The sequence below is a fragment of the Cucurbita pepo genome, chromosome 12 (genome assembly GCF_057944985.1).
Source record: "Cucurbita pepo subsp. pepo isolate OVF chromosome 12, ASM5794498v1, whole genome shotgun sequence".
Taxonomy (NCBI): Eukaryota; Viridiplantae; Streptophyta; class Magnoliopsida; order Cucurbitales; family Cucurbitaceae; genus Cucurbita; species Cucurbita pepo.
In genome coordinates, this window is record NC_141809.1 from 2,553,550 (window position 1) to 2,575,018 (window position 21,469).

The following is a 21,469-nucleotide window of genomic DNA, read 5'->3' on the forward strand; positions in this document are numbered from 1 at the left end:
GAAAAAAGAAGCCAAGTATTAGAATCCTAGGAAAAAACACTTTAAAAGAACTCGAGCACGGGCAGGTAATTACCGGAGCCATCAAGTGCTAAATTCGAATGATAAATCTCGAGCATCAAACTTTACGATATCCCCGTAAATTTCAAGTACTTTCATACTAAAACGACTCTTATTCGACTCTTCTCCGAGAGCCCGACCTAGACGAAAAGGCAGAACATTATAGAAGAAACAAACACCAAGGGAGATTTAAATCAGACACAATTTTTGTTTTCATTGGTTAACATGAAAAAAAAACATAAACTACAAATTAGAATGTCAATAATAATCTAACAAGACCAACATAAATCCAAACTCAATCCCACTTCACCTACAAATTTCACAAGTAATCTAACAAGACCAGTGTGAAAATTTACGAATAAACTTCACTCGCTCGCTCACCCGCGCATCAGATCAATGTCGATATGGGCATTGCGCATGTCCAAAGACTGTGAGGACGGCCACATACTAACCGAGGATGTCGATGTCAGATTCTGATTCTGCTGCACGTTTGCTATAGCAACTGCATGATCTACTGCCTGTTGATCCGAGTCGATCACGCCTTCAATAGCTTCCCTCTTCTTGTACTTCGACTTCGAACCACCCCACATGAAGCTCCCTACGATCACCTACAAATTCATGTTTCAATTCATCCGTAAAACTAGATGACTATTCGAGGAATTCGAGGACTCCGTGTGCAGTAGTTTGATTATAGTATTCCGACGTAAACCAAGAAGCTACCTGAACCGGGGTTGCTGCGATAAGTGCTCCTCCTACTCCGCCACCAACGACACGACCATCAGGGCTGGCAAGGGAGACACTCAGACCACCACTGCGGTTCCTAGAACCAACAGCTTCTCCAAGAGCATATGAGCCTGCTAGACATATTATCTCAAAACGCCCCTACGGATAACAAATGATGCTCGTCAAAGTTGCTATAGTAATACGATACGTTCAAACGAGAGAGGTGAGGAAAAAATGATCAATACCCTCCCCCTAGCGTCTAAATCTCACGATAGTCACCTAAGATATTAAAATCCTACGAGTTTCTTCACAACCAAACGTTACGAGCTCAAATAGTTGTCCCGTGATTACATTTTCTTCATAACAAGTCAAAGATCTACAGAGTGCTTAATCAACGACGTTAACACAGGTGATGAGACAAACCTCGTACGTGACGGTGCCTCCCGAACTCGAAGGCTGACGAAGAGTAACAGTAGAGACAGCACCATTTGCTGACAAGATGCAGACAACTCTCGGTCCCTGCTGCGAAAACGACGTAATTTTGGCAGCAATATCCTACATACACAATTCCCAGATGAAAATTATAGACATTTTGTCATAAATTAGCCATGAAATAAACAGATGATTCAACATACTTCTCCTACTCCAATGGTGATAACATGTGGAGTAAAACCCATCCCAGCTGACCCAGAAAGTGTTTCACCTGCACAAAATTGGAACCCATTGAGTTAATATGCTTCCAATTCATTCGAGCTTGCACGAGAAGCTTGCACCGTTCCAAACAAGAGACAAATTATGGGCCGTTCCAATGTAACAGCCCAAGCCCAAGCCCACCGCTAGCAGATATTGTCCTCTTTGAGCTTTCCCCTCAAGGTTTTAAAACGTGTCTATTAGGGAGAGGTTTTCACACCCTTATAAGGAGTGTCTCGTTCTCCTCACCAACCGAGGTGGGATCTCATAATCCACCCCCTTCAGGGCCCAGCATCCTCACTAGCACTCATTTCCTTATCCTACCGATGTGGGACCCCCCAATCTACCCCCTTAAGGCCCCGCATCCTTGCTAGCACACCACCTCTTGTCCACCTCCCTTTAGGGCTCAGCCTCCTCGGTGACACATTGCCCGGTGTCTAGCTTTGATACATTTGTAACAACCCAAGCCCACCGTTAGCCGATAATGTCCTCTTTGGGCTTTCCCATCCGGGCTTCCCCTCAAGGTTTTAAAACGTATCTGCAAGGGAGAAGTTTCCACACCCTTATAAAGAATGTTTCGTTCTCCTCCCAACCGAAGTGGGATCTCACAATCCACCCCCATTCAGGGCCCAGCGTCCTCACTGGCACTCATATCCTTCTCCAATCGATGTGGGACCCCCCCAATCCACCCCTCTCAGGGCCCAGCGTCCTTACTGGCACACCACCTTTTGTCCACCTCCCTTCGGAGTTCAGCCTCCTCGGTGACACATCGCCCGGTGTCTAGCTCTGATACATGTGTAACAGCCCAAGCCTACCACTAGTAGATATTGTCCTCTTTGGGCTTTCCAGTCAAGGTTTTAAAACGTATCTGCTAGGGAGAGGTTTCCACACCCTTATAAAGAATGCTTCGTTCTCCTCCCGAACCGATGTGGGATCTCAAATCTAAACACCTTTGGGAAACTGTTCGAGAAACAAGTTCGATAATTGTAAGTTGCTAAACATAGCCACAACACATTATGCTTAGATCTACCTAGATGAAAGTTAAGGGACCAAATGAAAGTATAGCAATCTACATAGATTTTTAAGCCTAAAAGGGAAAGAACAAAGCTATAATGCAAAGACAAACATAGAAATTGTTCATGAAAGACAATTTTCAAACATTGTATTAAACAAGTAAACAATCAAACCATTATTGCTACAAGAAATCTATTGTGATAAAGTAGCAAAAGGATTCAAGAAAACCATACCAAGAGAAGCCAATTGTTGCTTCTTTCCCGAGCCAGGCGGGCGACCCCTTCCCCGCTTCGGTGAAGAACCTACAATGGCTGGATTCACAGCAGAAGGGGAAGGAGAAAGTGCCAAAGACACAGTCCCTTCAGTTCCATACTTGCGAGGCCGACCTCGCTTCCGTTTCACCGGTTCGCTACCAATCATTCCACCAGATTGAGCCCCAACATTGCCACCATAAGGTGAAAGGGCAGGGTTAGGGTCCATTGGCAACCCTGATCCAACATTGTTGCCACCAGTGTTGGTCTGAAATGCCACATTTGGGTTAGGAGAGGAACGCAACCCCTGTCCTCCAGAGCCAGAGTTACTCATTCCCCTCTGTATATAGAAAGATTGTGACCCAGATAACGCCATCGGATCCCGCCGATCCATGAAATTAGTTCTTTGAAATCTCAACAAAAAAGGGTCAATGTTCTAATCGGAAGAACAAGAACAAGAACAGCTACAAGAATTTAAACTAAGATGCATAGGCTACAGAAACAGAGGAGAAAAGGGGAGAATCATAACAAAAGAGTAAAAGGGGGTTTGATTTAAAAGCTTGAGGGTGAAGACAAAGGGAACAGAGGACCTAATATCGGTCCACAACCATCAAAACGTTATCAAAAACCTTAAATATCAAGCATCTTTTCAGGGAAAAAGAAACGAAAAAGGGCTGAAAGTAAAAACCCAGAAACGAAAACCACTCAAATCCCACAAACTTTGAGAAATCTAAAGGAAAAAGCGGCAAAAACAGGACAGAGAATGAAAAGAACACTTTATAGTTATACAAAAACAACAAAAATCAAAACACCCATTGAAGAACATGCAAAGAAGAAGAAGAAGAACAGAGATTAGAGGAGAAAAACAGAGGGAGAAGGGTAATGTAGAAGAAAGAAAAAGGGTTTTGGATGAATACCCATTGAAGAACAGTAATTACTACAAAAACCCAGAAGGTAATAATTCAATACGGAATCGCTGAGCACAAGTCCTTATCAGAATACACTTTTCAAGGCCAAGAACAACCTCTTTCACTCTGTTTTTTACTCTCTCTCTCTCTCTCTCTGTTCTTTGTGCTTGTGATTAACAGAGAAATGGTGGAAATGGGTTGATTTTGCTTTACGAAGAGGACGGAATTTTTAAAGAGAGATTAAGAAAAAAGCAAATAAAATCGCTTAACAGAGAAAGCGGCTTTGATTTGTGGATAACACTTTCTTCTTCTTCTTCGTCTTCTCTTTCTTTTCTTCTTCTTCCCTTTCTCTCTGTTTTTATGTTAAAATTCAATTAATTCTTGCGGTGGATGACACGCGCTTCTGAGCGCGTGGTTAAAGAGCATGTGATGTGATTTGCTAATTATGAGATTAGCATGAGCACCAGCACATACTCACTCGCCCACTGATTTTTGGATTTCTTTTTTTATTTTTTTTTTTAAAATATGCTAAGCTGTAGAAAATATCAAAAATACATTTTGAATTTCCAAATATTTTTAATTTTTTAAAAAAATTCAAAATTTTCTCCACCATTCATTTTGATTTTTGGACAAAAATTTCAAAAATATTCTTCCATTTTCAAAATTTTATCCTTAAATTTTCAAATTTTGGACAGTTAAGACGTAAAAGCGTTTATGTTGGTCCTTTGATTATGGTTTGACTCGGTTGCCAATAGGTTTGAACGTCTCTTCCATTCTCGTGGTTTTGTTAAGCTCGGAATTATCCGCTTATTGGAACTCCTTCTAATGACCTACGCATTCTGTTTGGACGACGTTAATCCAATTTGAGGAAGAAATGAACTCTTTCCATTTTGTTTTAGGGCTGGGAGCAGATTCATGAGTTGACGGAGAGGAACGAAGCAACGAGAGGAAGTAGCTCGACTCGAAGAGGAGAGGGAGTAAGTAGCTCGAGATCATTCCGAGGGGATCGGCTAGATCAAGACTAGGAGAGATGATCCCCAGGACGAGAAGAAATTGAATCCATACACTCAATCCATTGCTTCTACCCCTACCCAATGCAGCCAGCCCGGGACTCGGACTCGGATTTCAGCCACTATAATTCATATGCAGCCTAACGACTGAGTGAAGGTTGGGAGTGGGCTGCTCTAGTACGATCTAAAACGATCACACATTCCAGAAAGAACCGAACAATGGGAAGCGGCCTAGTCCCCGAAATAGCCTTGCCAACTATAAGAAATAGTTGTGGCTCAAAATCAGCTATTCCGAGGTTCTCAGTAACGTGGCCAGAGAAGCTTACCTTGACTTGTGGGTTCGTAGCTCAAATATAAACTAGTTGATATATTGAGCTAATTCTGTGACTAATCTTTAAGTGAACCTTACGAACCTCCATTACAATATAATATTGTATACTTTGAGCATAAGTTCTGGTGGTTTTGTTTTTTTGTTTCTCATAAACCCCATAACATTGGAGATAATGTCACTCGCTTACCTACTCACGATCTTTCTCTTAATTAGCCAATGTGCGACGTGAATAATAAATGCATTTTTTATTTTTTATTTTTTATTTTTTATTTTCCAAAGTTTAAGGGTTAATATTAATGGTTTAAATTTATTACCCTAATTATTTTTTCGGATTTATTTTTTTATTAAAACTCATATTTTAAATACTTTTTATTTAATATATATATATAGTTTTTTTAATGTAAATTTTGTGTTAGCCATAATAATTTTTAAAATAATTATCATAACCAAAAATAGTATTTAGCTATTTTTGTGTGTTTTTTTCATGTTTTTATTAAATTTAATGTTAATATATACCTATTTAAATTGTAATACTTTTAAATTAATTTTAATAAATAATTACAAGAATATAAAAATAAAAGTTTCTGTTTTTTAGTTATTTCTTGTAAGTTTGAATTCCCTCCTTTATATTTAAAATATTTGTTAAATATATATTTTAAGTTTAATTTTTTAGAAATTAATATCTATTATTTAAAATTTAAATGGTCAATTATTTAGAAATTACTAGCTTTTGAAAATATAATTTAATTTTTTCATTATAATATTCAATATATTGAATTCTGTAATAATTTAATATCGATCTTAGTTATGTATCAACTTTTATTATGTAATAATAATTTTTTTTATAATTTATAAAGACTAAATTATTACGTATTAAAATTAAAAATTAAATTGTAAAAAATTAAGAGTAAATAGACAGATTACAACGTAACTTTTTCGAAAATTTTAGGGTAAAAGTGTCTTTAAGAAAAAAAAAATTAAATTATAAATTTAATCTCTAAATTTGTTTGTGTATATTTATGTCTATTTAGGGAAGTGTCTAATAAAATTACTAAATTTTAAAAATATTTAATAAAATTTTCAATTTTTCACCTACCTAAATTTTATAAAATTTAATTAATTTAGTAAATTTTAAATTAGAATGAATGTCTTATTAAATATAAATTAGAAAATTTAAATACTTAAATTTTAATTTAATTTACATAAAATTAATCTTTTATTAAATACTTTTATATTTTCATAAATCTAAAAATGAAAAAAAAAAAAAACTGAAAAATGGGATTTTTATAATGTGAGTGATATATGGAAGAGTGTGAAATCACGCGCCATAACAGCGCGTGAATGAAAGTGGTGGGGAGTGGGGCCCAGCCACCGTGAGAAGCTGGGTTTGTTTGCATGTGACAGCCTTTTTTGAAAAAGAAAAATGAATTTTCCCCTCTCTCTCTCTCTCTCTCTCTCTCCCTCCACTGTGGGCCCCACTTAAACTCACAATCTTGAGTATAAAAAATATCTTTACGTTAGCATTGATAACCTCACCTACCCCCCACACCACAAAACGTTTACATCACCCACCTTTTACACCCTTCTTTATTCCAAATTCATTCTCTTTATTTCCCTCTTCTACTTAAACTTCTTTATTCTGTTTATGACCAATGCATATAACAGTCTAAGTTCACTACTACCAGATATTGTACTTTTCAGACTTTCTCTTTCGGACTTCCTCTCAAAATTTTTAAAATGTATTTGCTAAGGAAAAGTTTCCACACCCTTATATGGAATATTTCGTTCCTCTCTTTAACCGACGTGAGATCTTACAATTCACCCTCTTCAAGGCCGAGTATGTTCGCTGACACTTGTTTCTCTCTCTAATCGATATGGGATCTCGTAATGCACTTGTCCCCAGAATTGTAAGTGCAGTAATATAAAATAATTAAATTTTTAAAAAAATTAGAGATAAAATAAACCTTTTTTAAAAAATAATGAGTCAAAGTAAATAAATTTTTGAAAGTTTAGAATAAAATATAAATATATATATATATATAATATGAGATTGATTCTATTATATAATAAATAATTCACCAGAAAAATAAGACACGGGTGGCCAACAAATTATGCTTTTCTGAAACCAACAAACAAGATCCATTAAAATATTATTAATTAAGTCAAAACGTTGACGTCACTTTTTCTTTTTATTTATTTTATTTTATTTTATTCTCACATGTGGCTTGTTTTATTTTATTTTATTTTATTTTATTAAAATATTAATTTTGTCACACCCATATAGTTCTGATTTTATTTTTTTATTATCTCCTTCCCACCTAAATAACTCAATTAATTAAAATATATATATATATTTATATTTAGATAGCTAAGACATAAGTTGAAATAAAAAAAACGTTGCTTTAGGTTTGAAGTTAAACCGATTTATTGGATTAGTTTTTATCAAGCTAATTCTGGGTGAGTTTTGGTATCTAAGAGTGACTATCTAAATTTCAAGTTCGATCTAAGAGTTATTTATCATTCTAACCACCACTTAAAGTTTGCAAGAATCCTAGAAGGATCTCTAACTTTGCAAATATTAGAAAAAACACGAAAAACGCGATTAATCCAGTATTGTTGGCGCTTATCAAATCTATATAAATTTAAGTTTAGGGTTTAAGGTAGATGTTCGAATCTCTCCAAGATTAGAAGATCAATTGTATTAGGTTTGATTTGTTAATTTTGACGAATCAACTTCTATAAATTTGAATTTAAGGTTTAGGGTAAATGTTCGAATTCCTCAAAAAAATCAAAAGATCAACCGTATCGGGTTTAATTTTTTGACTTTGACGAACCAACCTCTATAAATTTGGATTTAGGGTTTATGGTAAATGTTCGGATCCATCCAATAATCAGAAGATCAACTATACTGGGTTCGATTTATTAACTTTGACGAACCCACCTCTATAAATTTAAATTTTGAGTTCCTCCAAAAATTAAAAGACCAACGGTATTAAGTTTGATTTGTAAATTCTGACGAACTCACCTCTATAAATTTGGATTTAGGGTTTAGGGTCGGAATCCTTCCACAAATTAGAAAATCAATTGTACTTTGTCAGATTGAATTTAGGTTAGATCTTCGATTCGGTTCGAAAATTACAAGATTAATTATATTGGAAATTAATAAATTATATTTACATAATATTATAACCAATTAAATTTTTTTCATGTTTATTATAAAAAAAAATAAATAATAAATAACGTTTTGGTTATTTGTTGCACGTGTTTTTTAAGTGGGAAAACAAATGATTTTTTTTTTAATTAAATATAATAAAATAAAATATTTATTATTTAATATTATATTTCTTAATATCTTGAACAATATATTAATAAGTCTTGGTACTTGTAAATTTTAAATATGCATTTATTTATTTATTTATTTATTTATTATTATTATTTTATTTTTTTGCCCTTCATTAATTTTGGATAAGGAGTGTCCATTGTGGGGCAAATTGGGACAGAGAGCCTTAATTTCAATTGGGATAGGGACGAAATAAAATAGAGACGACACTGTATGTATGATATGACTATTACCGTAAATTATTTAATAAAAATAGATATTAATACGTCTTTTTATCTCCTTAACTTAATACGTAAATATTTGAATTACCAGTTGTTACCGTCGTATGTTTTAAACCGTTTAGTGTCATGATTTTGACATGCTCACGATCAGTCTTAAGGGGAACTCAAACTCCATATTCATTTTTTTGCTCAACTTTGTGACTTCATTGGACCATCGGTGAGTTTGCCTTCGCCAACCGAACACAACTTGTCTAGAATCTAAATTTGTTCGGTCACACATGTCGTTCGTGCGTGCATAGTCATTGTGATACAACAACGTCGCATCTCGCTGTCATCTTGGTTCCCAATGACACAACCCATGTATCGTGATGTCATCTCATGTCTCTAGATACATCAGTCATATTGGCTTGCTTTGACACATCCATTGAGAACTGACCCATGTGTTTGATTATTTCATTGAGACATTCTAGAACATCCATCCATCTGGGTTTACTCGAGCATCAAATTCTCTCGTGTCCATACTAAACTATTTACGACATAAGTTCTCGATAGTGGGCGTTTCACTCGAAAATTAAAAAAAAACGCTCGAAAACAATATTTAATAAAAAAAAATTCTTGCTATAAACGCATTTGTCCTCAAATTGATTTCAAAATATTTTCCTTTTAAATATGAAAGTATTTAAATTATTAAATGATAAAAGTTGTAAATCATTTTGACAAATTTCCATTTTTTGTCTTTTTCTTTATATCATCTAAATATTTTTTAAAATTCAATTTAAGTATTGATAATATAAAATAAAATAAAAAATTGTGGCTATGAAATTTTTATTATAATTTTTATTTAGTCCCTAAATTTTAAATTATTAACTTTAAACTTTAAATATAATTTCTATCCGAACTTTAAGTTTCAAAATGTTTTCTTTTCATTTAATCAGTAAGTTTTGAAGGTTTTACGCCCGATTAATTAATTTTAATAGAGACAGGAAATTAACGACTAATTTAATTATAATTATAATTAAATAAATTAATAAAAAAAGTAACATTTCGATAAATAGAAAAAAAAATAAAATTTAATTTAGGATAAAAGTTGGGTATATATTTCAACATCATGAGGTGGACATATTAACAAATTATGGATAAGGTCTCAATTTCAAACATTGATGAGGACATTGTTCATACTTTAAAGTTAGGTTTAATTTTTTTTTTTTTTTTTAATTCCTATTATTTTCAAAACTTTCAAATATTTTATTTTGTATTTTTCTTCTTAGTATTTACATTTTTTTTTAAAAAAAAGGAGAAATTATTTTAGTTGTTATTATTAATATTTAATGAACAAATTCTAAGCTATATTAAGTCTCTATTTAATAATTTAATTAAAAAGATTAGAATAGAATTTAAATTAATTAACCAATTAATACCTACCGTTTGAACTCCAATTTAACTTGGTTGGACCTTGAAACTGTTGGACCTTAAAGTTTCAATTTGATTCATGCAGTTTGATCTGAGAATTTACACCGTGTTAGAGAGGGGAACAAAATATTCCTAGTAAAGATATGAAAATTTCTCACTAGCACACATGTTTTAAAACCTTGAGGGTGACATCGACATTCCTAGTAAAGATATGAAAATTTCTCACTAGCACACGTGTTTTAAAACCTTGAGGGTGACATCGATACTCTTAAAACCTGATGACTGACGGCGATACGTAACGGGCTAAAACGAACAATATCTACTTACGTAACAGGGCTAAAACAGACAATATATACAAACAATATCTACTTATGTAACGAACTAAAGCGGATAATATATATATGAATAATATCTACTAGCAGTGTGTTTAAGCTGTTACAAATATCAACGGTGGGCTTTAGCAGTTACAAATGGTATCCGAGGTAGATACCAGCCAGTGTACTGGTAAGGACGCTAGCTCCAAAGAGGGGTCCTTATAAGAGTATGAAAACTTCTCTTTAGCCGCGTTTTAAAACTATGAGGCTGACGACGATACATAATGAACCAAAACAAGCAATATCTGCTAATTGATTGGGCTTGAACAATATTTGCTAATTGATTGGGCTTGAACAATATTTGCTAGCCGTGAGCTTTGACTACATAAGGATTAATAAAATTTACAAATCTCAGGAATTGTCTCAACAGAAACCCCAAACCCCATCATCAGAGGTATTAGATAAAGGAAGCTCGTGTTAATATCTTCATACTTAAAAACTTCTACATTGTATAGTCACACTAGAAATAGAAGCAAGCTATTTCATCTATTGAATGCTCTTCTAAACTTACCATAACAAAGAAGATTTCCCCAGCATACTACTTTTCTAAGTGTTCCAGATCATGACTCTGATGAAACAATGGGATTTTTTTTCCGAAATTCTTCCTTTGTAACTCCATAATATACCGGTTCGGTACCTGTGAAGGCGATGAAGTTCCAGCCAAATGCCGATCCGCCAACAATATAGGTTCCAGATGTCTGGCCATCATTTGCTCCCTGTTTTTCGGGGGCGTGACTTGAAGGGTGGTTACTTTCATAAGATTTTGTAGATGACTTGCCCCCCTGTTTACCATCATGGTGTTGCTCCCGGGATCGCTGATCTTGATTATCAACTGATAAGGACTGACCATCGAGCACGTTGCTAGTCTTTTCGATGTAAAGAGATTCTGAAGTTGTTGCCATCATCAATATATACATGTCCTGTAGAAGCTTTATTCCTGCAAGTTTCAGGTGTTCAGACACATTTCCTTGAAAGTTAATTACAGTCATTGAATTAGCTCAGATAGAGAATTCCACATTCATTGGTCTTGTGGTAATTTCATGTGTCAACCAACAATTAATAGTTTGAGTCATGCATGAAGGCATGTGGGTCCAGCCAATTCAAAAATAGTTGTCCCCTTCTGTATAATCCCATGTGAAGAAATTTCTTCCCAAATTTGGGATTTGATTTTGATAGAGGTGGCAGCAGAAAGGCTGAAAGCCAACAGAAAAGATGGTAGCAGATTCTAGGGGTCAATCAAGAAAACTTGAGCATGAATTCTACCATGTATTCTCACGCTTTCCAATTCACGGGTGTTGGAATGTAACAATCCAAGCCCACCGCTAGCAGATATTGTTCTCTTTGGGCTTCTTTCCCCTTAAGGTTTTTAAAACGCGTCTGCTAAGGAGAGGTTTCCACGCCCTTATAAAGAATGTTTTGTTTCCCTCTCCAATCGAGGTGGGATCTCACAATCCACCTCTCTTCGGGGCCCAGCGTCATCGCTGGCACTCGTTCCTCTCTCCCATCAATGTGAGATCTCACGTGGAATCTCTAAATGTCATTGTTTTCTTGATTTTCATGCTAAACTGCAGGTGATGATTGAGGCAATATTTTCTTCGCAAATTACCAAGCTAGAAACATCACGGAATCATCTAACTTCTGCAGGAAACACGTTGAAGGAGATAGAACTGGAGTAGGGCAAGGGCTTAGCTCAAAAGCCAAGAGCTAAAGCTAAATGTTGGGTAAGAGGAGTGACAATATCATTGCTAGAGGGGTTGAACAGTTCGGTTGGATGAGTTAAAGTAATTCCAGCAAATAGAAGAGAAAACAAACGGAATCAATAGGGCTGGCCTGGAAATTTATCAACACTAGCAGGCAGATTTTAGGACATACAGGCATATTAGTCATTAGTTAAGGTTCTATCTTAGTCAACCTACCATCCACAAAGACTAAAGAGGAAGAGAAAAAAGTGGGTGTAAGATCACCCTCAACTTAGGCCGTTAAGAATTTAGAACAGTAAAATTCGCAAGCAAAATAATATAAAAGTTGTACACACACCAAAGGACCCCTTGTACATTCCGTCTTTTATAGGGAAGAGGAAGGAACTCCCTTGTGGGAAAATTTCTTAATGAAAACTTTATCCCCCGCACGCTATCTTTCTCCCAAGCCTCCGTATGTTTCATCCATAATGGAAATGCAGTTACTCTCCTCCGAAAACTACAGGTAACTGTCCACAAATCCAAGGACTAGATTCGGCTTGCAAAGTATCATCCATACAAGGGTGTCCCATCCATGCTCACCATTTATCATATCTGTACCTATTTCTAGGTATGTATCACTTGTCACACGTTTTATTCTTGCTTGGTCCACACATACCCGTTGTCCTATGCCTTGTGTCTAGGGTTTGTGGCTATCCTATGATCTCCTCCGTCTCCCTTTTCTTAGCTATAAAATAATCTATGCTTCATTTCAAAATAGTGTACGCTTCTTTGACCATATAAGTTCCTCTCATGGATAAACGCCAAATCCTTGTTAGACCCTTGGTGCTTGAGATCTGACTGAGGAAAGAGATAGAGAACTAGAGCCAATAGAAGAAAGAGACAAGGGGAGACAAACAAAGATTAACACAAGATATGAGAGGTTGAATATCAACATTGGCACAATGGCACATTGACACAAGGCCAATGGATGGAGCATGAGAAAACAGGAAGTCCAAGGGCACACAGGACATTCTTATTAAGCCCTTCACACCAAAGGGGGCTCATGCATATAGGCGACAACACAATGGAGTAATGCATGGGAGATCACCAATGGACAAAGGCATCAACACTTGTAAGCAGCATATGCGTAACCTCAAGGCAAGGGAGTCATATGGAGGCTGCACATACAAGAGACGTGCAGAGGACGGGTGCATGGAATGGGTAGATAGATCACTTGCACTTGCACGATGACATGTGCACACATTGAGGCAGGTTGGTTCGCACAAAACAACGAAGGTGTGTGTAAAAGGTGCCCTTTACAAGCAATGGATGACACCAAAGTAGTTGGTGCTCATCCACCATGCACGAAAAGAACCTCAATGGAGTGAAGCTCCATCAACCAAACTCAAAGGATGTTGTGCAATTTTGAAAAGAAATGTGGATTCTTATATAGCTAACAAAAGGAAGATGAAGTAGACCAAAAGATAGTCACAAACACCATAAACCTAAAGACATGAGACAAGTGACATGTCTGGACCAAACAAGAACAAGATTGCAAGACAAGTGACACATCTAGCAATCTTCACCCCTACATGACAAATGGTGAGCATGAATGGGGCACCGCTTGGGACTAGTCCTTGGAGTAGTGTACAGTTACTTGCAAATGTGGGAGGAGAACTGAATTCCAATTATCCACGAAACATGTGGAGACTTGGGTGACATGGGTGGATGATTCTGGCATCAAGCAATTGTCGAGACATAAACAAATGAGTGTTCCACTCCCTAAGGCTAACCATGGGAATTTACAAGGGATCCTTTGGTGAGTGTACAACATTTATGTTCTTTTGCTTAGAGTGAGTAAAATAAAAGAAAGGTTTGGCCCAAAAAGGTGAGTGTTCTAATTGTCTAAGTTTAGGTGATTTTACACCCCCTTTATTCTCTTCCACGTTAGTTTGAAACTAGCTCCCAAGATACTCGCATTTCAAACAATATGAACATGCAAAAATGTTCCATTAAACGAACAAAAGCCACAAAGGAGAATCAAAATGCACTTACTTTCTCGAATTTCATTAGCTGCCTTGCAATTGCGAAACTCGGGAGTCTTCAAAACCTTCAAGAGAGAGTAGAAAACCCACAGCAAAACAGTCTCAAATACATTGCCAATGAGAAACTCGTCGAAACATAGAGAACAAACGAACTCACACTAAATTAGCAAAACCAAACTTCCCCAAAAACATTCCCCTAAATTTCAAGCTTCTAAACCGCCATTTTACCAGATGCAAAGAAAAACCCAGAAAAAAGAGATCAAGAAATCGTTCAAAACTACCAGAGATTATGATCGATTAACCATGACATGGAAATTGATCTGGAATCATACCTCGAGAAAATGAGGACGAAGATCTCTAATAACAGCACGCATCTTTGTATATTGGATATAAGCATTTCTGTCGAGTGGCCTCTTCTTGGGCTTGGGAGGAAGAGGAGGCAATGGCGGAGTGGGTTGAGATGGAGCTGTGCTTGGAGGAAGTGGCGCGGACTGTGGCGCTTTGATTTCCTCCATAACCTACAATTTCTCGACCTCGAATCCTGAAGGAAGGGTTTTGGAGGAAGGAGCAAACAGCTAAGAAATACACGCTTAAATAATACCATATATTATTGTTTAATCAAAATATAAAAAATAATTGATAATTTTTTTTTTTTAAATACCTTTATCATTAATATGTATTTAAAAAAGTACCTATGAAATTATATATATATAGCGGAAATCGTCTATCGACACCTCATAAATTATTTATAACTTTAGATTTTAAAACACGTTTACACTGTTTAATTTTGTCTTTCATTGATCTCCAGTAGAGTAAGCCATTGGTGTCGGGAGAAACATGGGAGTCTTAGCTCATGTATCGGTTTACCGACTCACCTCAGGCAGGTAGTGAAGGCTCGTTTAGTAGATAACGAGCTATGACCGAGTTAGCTTTGTCTATGAAAAAAGAATCTATAAGTATTGCAACTATGAATCAGGTGACTATCATCAACAAAAGAATTACAAACGAGAGATCGAAGGGTTCTCAGAGGCATTCTCACGCCTTCAGCTTTGCTATTGTCCAACGGGTTTGCCTTCTTACGCATTGCAAGGACCTAGTGAACGTAGTTGATACGATAACAGTTCAAGTCTTAACTTTTCCAAGAACATTCTAGATAGTCCCAGTTGGCTAATAATCCTCAACCGAACATCCTCGATATTCCCGGTTGGCTTAGCTATAGAGCTATCTACTAGCTGTAAGATCATCGTAATGAGCCTAGCTTCATCGTTTTTTAACTGTTTAAATATCAATAGAGGCATCAAGTCGATACTTATACTTAGATCATGCATTGCACGGCCAACATTTATTCCTACTATCATGCACGAGATAAAAAACCAAAATGGACCCAATCGTACGTTTGTTCGGGTCTTACTCATCTTCCATCACACCGTTCAAGAAAGAATCTTAGCTCGATATTATTTCATTTAAATTATTGCAATCCACCAACCCCATGGCATGAATCACGTTGAAATTGAGAAGTAATGTGTAAAACTTAAAAGAAATTAGTGATATCTTTTCCTCAAATTCTTACCCTTTTTGCAAATCCCCAATCCATCCTCTGTTGTACATTTCTGTAGAAAGCCGACAATCGAGGAGGTACCAGCCGTTTCTAAACGAAACCTTGGATCGATGCGACGAAGAAATGGGCCTTCGAAGGAATTATCACCGGCCGAGTTCATTCCAGTGATGATTCGGGCCCTAAATTGGTCCCGCAAGTACGAGAACACCGTAATGGGTATCAATTGCTTCAAGAATGTTTGCTGCTAATTCTAAATTTTATATTCGTGTTAGAAAATAAAGAGTTAATTATGCGAAGCTCGTGGAATCTGAATGGTAGATGCTTATATCCATCGGTGAAATGGGTTTGACTGGCGTTGGGTGTGGCAGGTATACTTAATTCTTCCACTGTTCTCTGTTCTTTGTTGTTTTTCTCACCAGACAACGGTTTACACCTGTTGTAGTTTTGTCTCTTACTATTGAATAATAATTTGATTGTTTATTATTGTTGCTAATCCAAATGCTACTCTGTTCGTAACTGTGGGAGGCTGCAATTTTTCTAACTTGGGAAAGTTTTATCACTTGGATGTCTGTCTTCACTCCTTGGAGTTTTGTTCTTTTTAGTTTTTTGATAGCTGAATGAGCAGTTTAGTGATGATTTATGGTTTCCCAGTTGTTCTTCTGTGATGGATCTCTTTCTTGCTGGCTTTAGGCTGCTGATTTTTATATGATTTTGTTCTTCTTTTGATTCAAAATTTAGGTTTCTTTGGTTCATCTGAGTTTGTTTTTGCTAATTTGAGTGTTCTGGGAAGATTTGAAATCATTGATTTTCTTTTCCCCTTCTAGAATTCATGTTTAAACTCCATGTGTAATATTTTGAGTTCAAAGTTCTTGATGCATTAGAGCCAGTTGAATTTCTTCACTTCCAGTTGTTCCTTTCACTAGAGATGGATATTATCCTGTTTTTAAGTTCTGCTGTTAAACTTTCATGTTGGAATGTATTTGATTCTGATAACTTCATGTGTTCCTAGCCTCGTTTCCTATGTCATTGGCCTGTTGTATTCCGGTCGCTGAAGGTGTTTACTGTATAGCATGTGCTCGTTGGTTGTGGTTGAAGTTTCTCTATAATGCTGGCCATGAAAGTGAAAACTGGAGCCTAGCCACGACTGAGGAATTCGAACCTATTCCTCGGTATTGTCGATTAATTCTATCGGTCTACGAAGATGATCTCCGGAACCCCCTATGGGCTCCTCCAGGTGGTTATGGTATTAATCCTGATTGGGTGCTACTACGAAAGGATTATGAAGAAACTCTCGGTCGTGTTTCACCGTATATGATTTACCTCGATCATGATCACGGCGATGTAGTCTTGGGAGTTAGAGGACTTAATTTGGCAAAAGAAAGTGACTATGCAGTCCTGCTAGATAACAAACTTGGGCAGACTAAGTTTTGTGGTGGATATGTGCACAATGGTCTCTTGAAGGCAGCTATATGGATTTTTGAATCAGAATGTGAGGTATTAAGGGAACTGGTTGAGAAGAATCCAGGTTACACCTTGACATTTGTTGGCCATTCCCTAGGGGCCGGAGTCGTGGCATTGTTGACGATAATCGCACTGCAGAAACAGGATAGATTGGGGAACATTCAGAGGAAGAGGCTCAGATGCTTCGCTATCGCTCCGCCTCGGTGTATGTCACTAAATTTGGCCGTGAGATACGCCGATGTGATCAACTCTGTAGTACTCCAGGTAGAGTCATCAAATATGGCCTGCAAACAAACTTGTTTTCTCTGAATGTTTATACTTCATAGGTTTAAGTTATTTGAGGCTTTATATTAAGCACAATTCGGTTTGGTTTGCGAGCTACATGTTGAATCCATGCGTTATGTGGTTAAGTTCGGTCAAGTTCGATCAAGACTATCTTTGATACCTTGTACTTAAGGGATTGTATCTATGAACTTTGTACTCCGTAACATATCATATTCGAAGCTTTTTGTAACAGCCCAAGCCCACCGTTAGCAGATATTGTCCTTTTTGGGCTTTCCCTTTCGGGCTTCCCCTCAAGGTTTTTAAAACGTGTCTGCTAGGGAGAGGTTTCTACACTCTTATAAATAATGTTTCGTTCTCCTCCCCAACCGTTGTGGGTCGGGGCCCAGCGTCCTTGCTGGCACACCACCTCATGTCCACCCCCCCTCGAGGCTCAGCTTCCTCGCTGGTACATCGCTCGGTGTCTGGCTCTGATACCATTTGTAACGGCCCAAGTCCACTGTTAGCAGATATTGTCCTCTTTAGGCGTTCCCTTTCGGGCTTCCCCTCAAGGTTTCTAAAACGTGTCTGCTAGGGAGAGGTTTCCACACTGTTATAAAGAATGTTTTGTTCTCCTCCCCAACCGATGTGGGATCTCATACTTTTCATCAAGAAAGGAAACACATCGATGTTGGAAATGCTTTCTGAAACTAACCAACATAGCTTTTTTGTTTTTTTACGAGAAACAATTTTATCGATCGGGCATGAAGCAACAGAATAATATCAATCATGTTCTTACTACTAAAATCAACAAATGGGAGAGTATAGCTACTTTCTATAAAGCTTTCAGAGAAGCAAAGCTCAGTGTTTGAAATTTCAGGACTATGGGCTGAAGATGCGTGAAATCCCACAACAGGCAGCACATTTCATATGCTTGATGATTAAGTTTGTATAATGCGTATTACTTCTGCACTATGCAGATGTAAGCTGATCATATAGTTTTGTTGACTGTTCATTCTTTTGAAAGCAATGAATCTTCATTTGTTCTTTCCTCTTGGCATTAAGTAATTATACTAAATGTGCATTATTTTGATGTACCAGGACGATTTCTTACCTCGGACTACTACCGCTTTGGAAGACGTATTCAAGTCACTTGTCTGGTAAACATACAATCTAGCTACCATCTCAAAGTTATGGACATATCTTTCATCTATGTTTCAACAAGCATGAACCGAACTAACTATCAAAAAGAACTTTAATTGTCCAATATGTGAGAATCCACATTGGTTGGGGAGGAGAACGAAACACCCTTTATAAGCGTGTGGAAACCTTTCTCTAGCAGAAGCGTAAGCCTGAAAAGGAAAGTCCAAAGAGGACAATATCTGCTAGTTGTGGACTTGGGTCGTTACAATATTAGGCTTTCTGACTAGGCATTTATCAAAGACTTCTTTCTTGCAAGTGAACGGAACACTTTTTTACTTGTTATGTGCTAGATATTATGCATCATACTGATTGAGTATCCATATTTGAACAGCCTACCATGTTTATTATGCGTGATGTGCTTGAAGGATACCTGCACAATGGAGGAGAAGATGCTTAAGGATCCACGACGTCTTTATGCTCCCGGGCGTCTGTATCACATTGTTGAGCGAAAACCGTTTAGGTATGAAAGGCTTTATTCAATCAATCCAAGCAGTTTATAGTTAACTAGTTAGGGAACTCTTAAGCTTGTTCCGTATGCAATTTGGATTCTCTTTTATGTTTCGAATTGGCAAATATTTGGTAATTTTGTTTTGAAAAATGTTTTTTTTGGACTCTATCATCCCAATAGTAGAAATTTTCAAACCAAGTTTTTTGTGACTCGTTTAAAGACTTATTAGACACAAAATCAAAAGTTTAGGGACTCGTTAGACACTTTTAGAATTTAAAGATTTGTTATTCACAAAATTGAAGGTTAATAGTCTTGTTAGACACTTTTTAACGTTCAAAAGATTTATTGATACAGATTGGTAAACCTTCCGATAAACCTAACGTTATTTGATCTAGTGCCATGGTAGTTGTTGCTTAGATGCAACTAGAAAGAAATCCGTAAATATTTGTGAGATCCCACATCGGTTGGAGAGGGAAATGAAACATTCCTTATGAGGGTATGGAACTTTCTCCATAGTAGACACGTTTTAAAACTGTGAGGCGATACATATTGGGTCAAAGCGGATGATATCTGTTATAATGTTTGACGACGGATGCTTGACATACTTTTTGGCAGATTTTATTATGCTTATGGTCTAAGAACTAGTCGAAAATTAGCTTAGAGTGCTTGAACTGTTACATTGAGGTACACCTTTCGTATTCTTGTTATGGTTGTGATCTCATTAGATCTCTTGCTTCCATGGTCGTGGTTGAGTTTTGTGATGATTGTCCTGTTTAAGATGTTCGTCGACCGGAGCACCGTTTTTTTTGTGTAATCTCTAGCGTATTGGGAGATCGCTCATCTTTCTCCGAGCTTTTGTCAATGGAGTAGTATCATTTTTACATAAAAGGGATGTTATGAATTTGCAGGATAGGAAGATTTCCTCCAGAAGTAAAGACAGCAGTGCCTGTAGATAAGAGGTTTGAGCATTTAGTCCTTTCTTGCAACGCTACTTCAGACCATGCTATCATCTGGATAGAAAGAGAGTCTCAGAAGGCTCTTGATGTAAGTCACCCAATTATTTGTGATGATTCATACAAGTTAATGGGTTGTAAAAAGGTTATGTTTCTTCCTCTCCCTAGATCATGATGGAGAATGATAAAGCCTTAGAAATCCCAGTGCAGCAGAGGATGCAACGGCAGGCTTCGGTAGAACGAGGACACGACGAAGAGTACAAGGCAGCTCTCGAGCGAGCTGCTGCGTTGGAAATCCCTGATGAAAACATACCAATCTCCTATGGAACATTCGCTGAATTGGAAGAAGGTGAGAATTCTAGGCAATCAATCGAAGACGCGTCGGTTGCCTCATCGACAAAACGAAGGGATCGTTGGGATAAGTTCATAAAACGGTTTTTCGATGAGGATCAGTCGGGTCGAATGGTGTTAAAAAAATTATGAGGGTTACTGAATTCTCATGGGGAAGTAGGAACTGGAAGTACCATTCTTTTGAGTGTAAAAAGAGTAGAGATTTAGTAGATAGCTCATTTGTTTCAAGAATAGCTCAGCTCAGATAGAGTATCCCTTTTTGGTTTGCTTCATTTAAGCAAAAGCCATATAGTCTAGAAATGACGTTGTGGTAAACTGGGATTTTATTTTATTATTTTATATTAGGGAATAGGATTTCATATTCTTAAATATAAACGTTGGAGAATATACTCTCTCAATATGCCGCCTTTTCTGTTGCCTATTAAAATACTTTCGTTTGCCATGTCATTTTCTTTCGATTTTCAATTCCTCGCTGGTCGTTATTGTTGCTTTAGCCCGTTATGTATCATCGTGAGTCTCACGATTTTAAAACGCGTATGTTAAAGAGGTTTTCATACCCTTATAAGAAATGTTTCGTTTTTCTCTCTAATCGACGTGGGATCTCACAATCCACTCCCTCAGGGGCTCGCTGGCACACCACTCGATAACTTAAGTCGAAACTGATTTAGAAGAAAATCTGAAAACCCTAGCAAGAATCTACAAACAACTCAAGTCCACTGCTATGTATTGTCCTCTTTTCCGAAGAAAATCTGAAAACCCAAGCAAGAATCTACTGGCAACTCAAGTCCACTAATATGTATTTTCCTCTTTCAAGTTTCACTTTTGGGCTTTCTCTCAAGGTTTTGAAACTTGTCTTTTGGGCTTTCTCTCAAGGTTTTAAAACGCGTCTTTTGGGCTTTCTCTCAAGGTTTTAAAACGCATCTTTTGAGCTTTCCCTCAAGGTTTTAAAACGCGTTTGCTAGAAAGAGGTTTCCACACCTTTATAAGAAATGCTTCGTCCCTCTCTCAGGAGCCCAGCATCCTCGCTGGCACACTGTTCGGTGCCTGACTCTAATACCATTTGTAACCGCCAAAGCCCACCGTTCGTAGATATTGTCTTCTTTGGGCTTACCTTTTCGGGCTTCCCCTCAAGGTTTTAAAACGTGTCTTCTAGGGAAAGGTTTCCACATCCTTATAAGGGA

At 37.0% G+C, this 21,469-nt stretch overlaps 3 protein-coding genes across 4 annotated transcripts; 1 reads left to right on the forward strand and 2 right to left on the reverse strand.

Annotated features, from left to right (window-relative positions):
• Window positions 1–243: 243 nt before the first annotated feature.
• LOC111807347 (AT-hook motif nuclear-localized protein 11) lies at window positions 244–3,951 on the reverse strand. The gene is made up of 5 exons (XM_023693035.2): window positions 2,718–3,951; window positions 1,416–1,483; window positions 1,204–1,335; window positions 778–939; window positions 244–665 (listed from the first exon to the last, which is right to left on the reverse strand). Exons 1-5 carry the CDS (start codon window positions 3,127–3,129, stop codon window positions 435–437), a joined length of 1,005 nt encoding a protein of 334 aa, XP_023548803.2. The 5' UTR covers window positions 3,130–3,951; the 3' UTR covers window positions 244–434.
• Window positions 3,952–10,687: 6,736 nt separating this feature from the next.
• On the reverse strand, window positions 10,688–14,628 carry LOC111806942 (uncharacterized). Its single transcript, XM_023692485.2, has 3 exons — window positions 14,386–14,628; window positions 14,064–14,118; window positions 10,688–11,266 (listed from the first exon to the last, which is right to left on the reverse strand). Exons 1-3 carry the CDS (start codon window positions 14,566–14,568, stop codon window positions 10,890–10,892), a joined length of 615 nt encoding a protein of 204 aa, XP_023548253.2. The 5' UTR covers window positions 14,569–14,628; the 3' UTR covers window positions 10,688–10,889.
• Window positions 14,629–15,592: 964 nt separating this feature from the next.
• LOC111806940 (uncharacterized) lies at window positions 15,593–20,686 on the forward strand. 2 transcript variants are annotated; one of them, XM_023692484.2, is made up of 6 exons: window positions 15,593–15,979; window positions 16,621–17,336; window positions 18,435–18,493; window positions 18,868–18,996; window positions 19,893–20,028; window positions 20,106–20,686. In XM_023692484.2, exons 2-6 carry the CDS (start codon window positions 16,632–16,634, stop codon window positions 20,418–20,420), a joined length of 1,344 nt encoding a protein of 447 aa, XP_023548252.2. In that variant the 5' UTR covers window positions 15,593–15,979; window positions 16,621–16,631; the 3' UTR covers window positions 20,421–20,686. The 2 variants fall into 2 exon arrangements, with proteins under 2 accessions (XP_023548252.2, XP_023548251.2); XM_023692483.2 differs by lacking the exon at window positions 15,593–15,979 and having other exon boundaries at window positions 15,986–17,336.
• The last annotated feature ends 783 nt before the right edge of the window (window positions 20,687–21,469 follow it).